The sequence below is a fragment of the Sinocyclocheilus grahami genome, unplaced genomic scaffold, assembly GCF_001515645.1.
Source record: "Sinocyclocheilus grahami isolate Dianchi unplaced genomic scaffold, SAMN03320097.WGS_v1.1 scaffold1342.1, whole genome shotgun sequence".
Lineage (NCBI taxonomy): Eukaryota > Metazoa > Chordata > Actinopteri > Cypriniformes > Cyprinidae > Sinocyclocheilus > Sinocyclocheilus grahami.
In genome coordinates, this window is record NW_015506521.1 from 3528 (window position 1) to 6087 (window position 2560).

Consider the following 2560-nt stretch of genomic DNA (forward strand, 5'->3'; position numbering starts at 1 on the left):
TATGCCTGCAGCAAAATAACCACTAAAGGGGTGATTTATTTCATTTTACAGGTATGTCTTCTTATATGTTTTTGTTTGTTATTACTATTGTTATATGTAAAGTGTGGTCGTGTGTTGCGATGTTGTTAATACTGTTATGACGCAACACAGCAGTTGCAATGTGTACTGCACGCTGTGGGTCACTTATGCCTGCAGCAAAATAACCACTAAAGGGGTGATTTATTTCATTTTACAGCCTGCAGTAAAGAAAAGAAAGATTGAGTCCGTTGTACAGAGTGGTGTCTTATCGGATCTCAGTGGTGTTCATCCAAGTCACATCGTAGAGTGGAGGAGAAAGTCCACATCTGTCACACCAGCCTGGGGAGAAAGGTATTTTAATAATGTAAAGTATGTGAAAAATAATGTGTTTTTCGAACCACCAAGCATGAGAGCATGTTCTAGTACACCCCCAAAACAAAATCAAGACTTTGTAAAAGAGCATAATAGGACCCCTTTAAATTGAATGTGCTTTCTATGGACATAAAATCACTTTTGTAAATTTCTTTTGATGCAGACATCTTTAACGTCTTTGACCCATGTATATATATTACATTCCCATGTATTTGTGCCCATCTCTGTTTATATTTGATCAAACGTGCTGGAGCACTCAACTTGTTTGGTGTCATATTTTAGAGACATGAGAAAAGTCAACAGAGAAGTTAAGAAAGCAGAGATCCAGAAAAACAAGTTCCTGATCGTCACTTAATTTTCATAATGCCTAGTAAATTTTCCCCCAGTCTAATCGGGAAACTAATTTTCGGCTATATAAGTTCTTACTCAACAACATGTACACACTGAATGCAAGTTTCTAGTACCTACATCTCAAAGGAGGAGAATCCCCACTGACTGCTGAATCCTGAACTAACAAGATAAGGTTGTCTTCATTTAATGACTATCACTGTGATATTGATTTTTATTTTTTTTTTTTAATTGACTTATATACATTAATTTTGGTTCTGAACAGGTCCAAATAACAAACTGTGTTGTGGAGCAATGAAGGTTTATCAGAGCGTTCTGCTACTCTTCTGCTGCCAGTTCCTACACACTCTGGGTAAACAATGTTTTTGTATTTTTGTTTATGTGATTCAATTTTTTTTTATATAAAAAAATATTATAAAAATAATGAATTCATATTTAAAAGTCTCTGTATTTGCAATCACTGATTATTTTGCAATCATTAAATTATTTGTTTTCACAGCTTTAGACTGTACTGTGATGAGCGGTAACCTGAAGCAGATAGACGCTGGGTCTGGCTCAGTGGTTGGAGTGAACAATCTTAATGAAGTGTTCATCCTGATTGATAACATCTTCACAAAGATCAGCGGGTCTCTAAAGCACTTCAGTGTTGGTCCTGCTGGTCAGCTGGGGGTTAATACAGCAAACAACATCTTCAAGTTTCAGAGTGGCAACTTTATTCAGTTTCCAGGTGAAGAGTTACAGAGAGCAAAATTAAGACAAAAGACAAGTTTAACCAGTCATGAATTTACATGTTTTAAAATAGCCAAAGTCCCGAAGACATCATCTTATTATGGTTCTTATTAAACTTGATTAATTTTTCATCCAACCTGTTGATTGTGTTGTTAGGGCTTCTCAAACAGGTGGATGCTGGAGGTGATCAGATCATTGCAGGTGTCAATATGCATGATGACATATTCTGTTTAAATATGGACGCTAACAACAAATGGCCATCCAGCACCACTCCTTGGGTTAATATTAATGGAAAGCTGAAGTATTACAGCTGTGGCCCGTACAGCTGTTGGGGAGTGAACAGCAATGACAATATCTACATCATAAGGGTAATGTCACAATGTTAAATACAAGAGCTTTAGTACACCTAGTTTTTATTTAGTAGATATCAAGCAAAGGCTTGAGTTTCTGACAAAACTGAAGAAATAAAGACACTAGGGTGAAAGCAGCAAAATAATTTTCTTGATGTGACTGTACGATGACTGACTGCATTGTATCTCTTTCGGTCTTGTGCAGGATGTGTCTAATAATGTCTGTTCTGGCTCTGGCGTCTTTGTGAATATTCCTGGACTTCTGTCCATGATTGAAGTAGCAACTGATGGCAGCGTCTTTGGTGTCAACTATCAAGGGAACTTATACCAAAGGTGAGCTGAACAGTCAAAATATTACACAAGTCTTATGAACAAAATGATTAACTTGTCATGCACATTTTTTTAATGGAAACAAAATGCTGCATTCAAGAAGACATACATTTTGTCTATTGCAGAACTGGAGTCACTCTCTCCAACCCTGTTGGCACAGACTGGATCTCAATGGTTGCCTGTCCCAATGGCCACAAGCATGTGAGCTTTGACCTGGGAGTGCTGTGGGTCGTGTGTGTTGACGGCTCCATCCGTAAATGTACTTTATAATCTTTCAATGCAGCAACAGAGGAGCTCAATCATTAACAGAAACCTCAAAGTAATCAGTCATTATTAACAGAAAACTGAAAGCTTGATTATACTTTCTTTTCTTCTTTTGCTTGCTGTTGAATAAATAAAGCATTATGAAAGCA

At 37.0% G+C, this 2560-nt stretch overlaps 2 protein-coding genes across 5 annotated transcripts in view; both read left to right on the forward strand.

Moving 5' to 3' along the window:
* The window catches only part of LOC107569386 (fish-egg lectin-like), a 4155-nt gene extending 3410 nt beyond the window's left edge, over positions 1-745 (forward strand). Inside the window, exon 5 of the mRNA XM_016255464.1 lies at positions 673-745. Coding sequence (XP_016110950.1) covers positions 673-745 — 73 coding nt within the window. The remainder of the gene's footprint in view (positions 1-672) is intronic.
* LOC107569407 (fish-egg lectin) lies at positions 134-2560 on the forward strand. Of its 4 annotated transcripts, XM_016255495.1 has the most exons (8): positions 158-178; positions 236-369; positions 673-913; positions 1004-1090; positions 1238-1465; positions 1624-1835; positions 2023-2150; positions 2273-2560. In XM_016255495.1, the coding sequence occupies exons 4-8, from the start codon at positions 1033-1035 to the stop codon at positions 2415-2417; spliced, it is 771 nt and encodes a 256-aa protein (XP_016110981.1). In that variant the 5' UTR covers positions 158-178; positions 236-369; positions 673-913; positions 1004-1032; the 3' UTR covers positions 2418-2560. The 4 variants fall into 4 exon arrangements, with proteins under 4 accessions (XP_016110983.1, XP_016110985.1, XP_016110984.1 ...); XM_016255497.1 differs by having other exon boundaries at positions 134-369; positions 777-913; XM_016255499.1 differs by having other exon boundaries at positions 134-369; positions 845-913.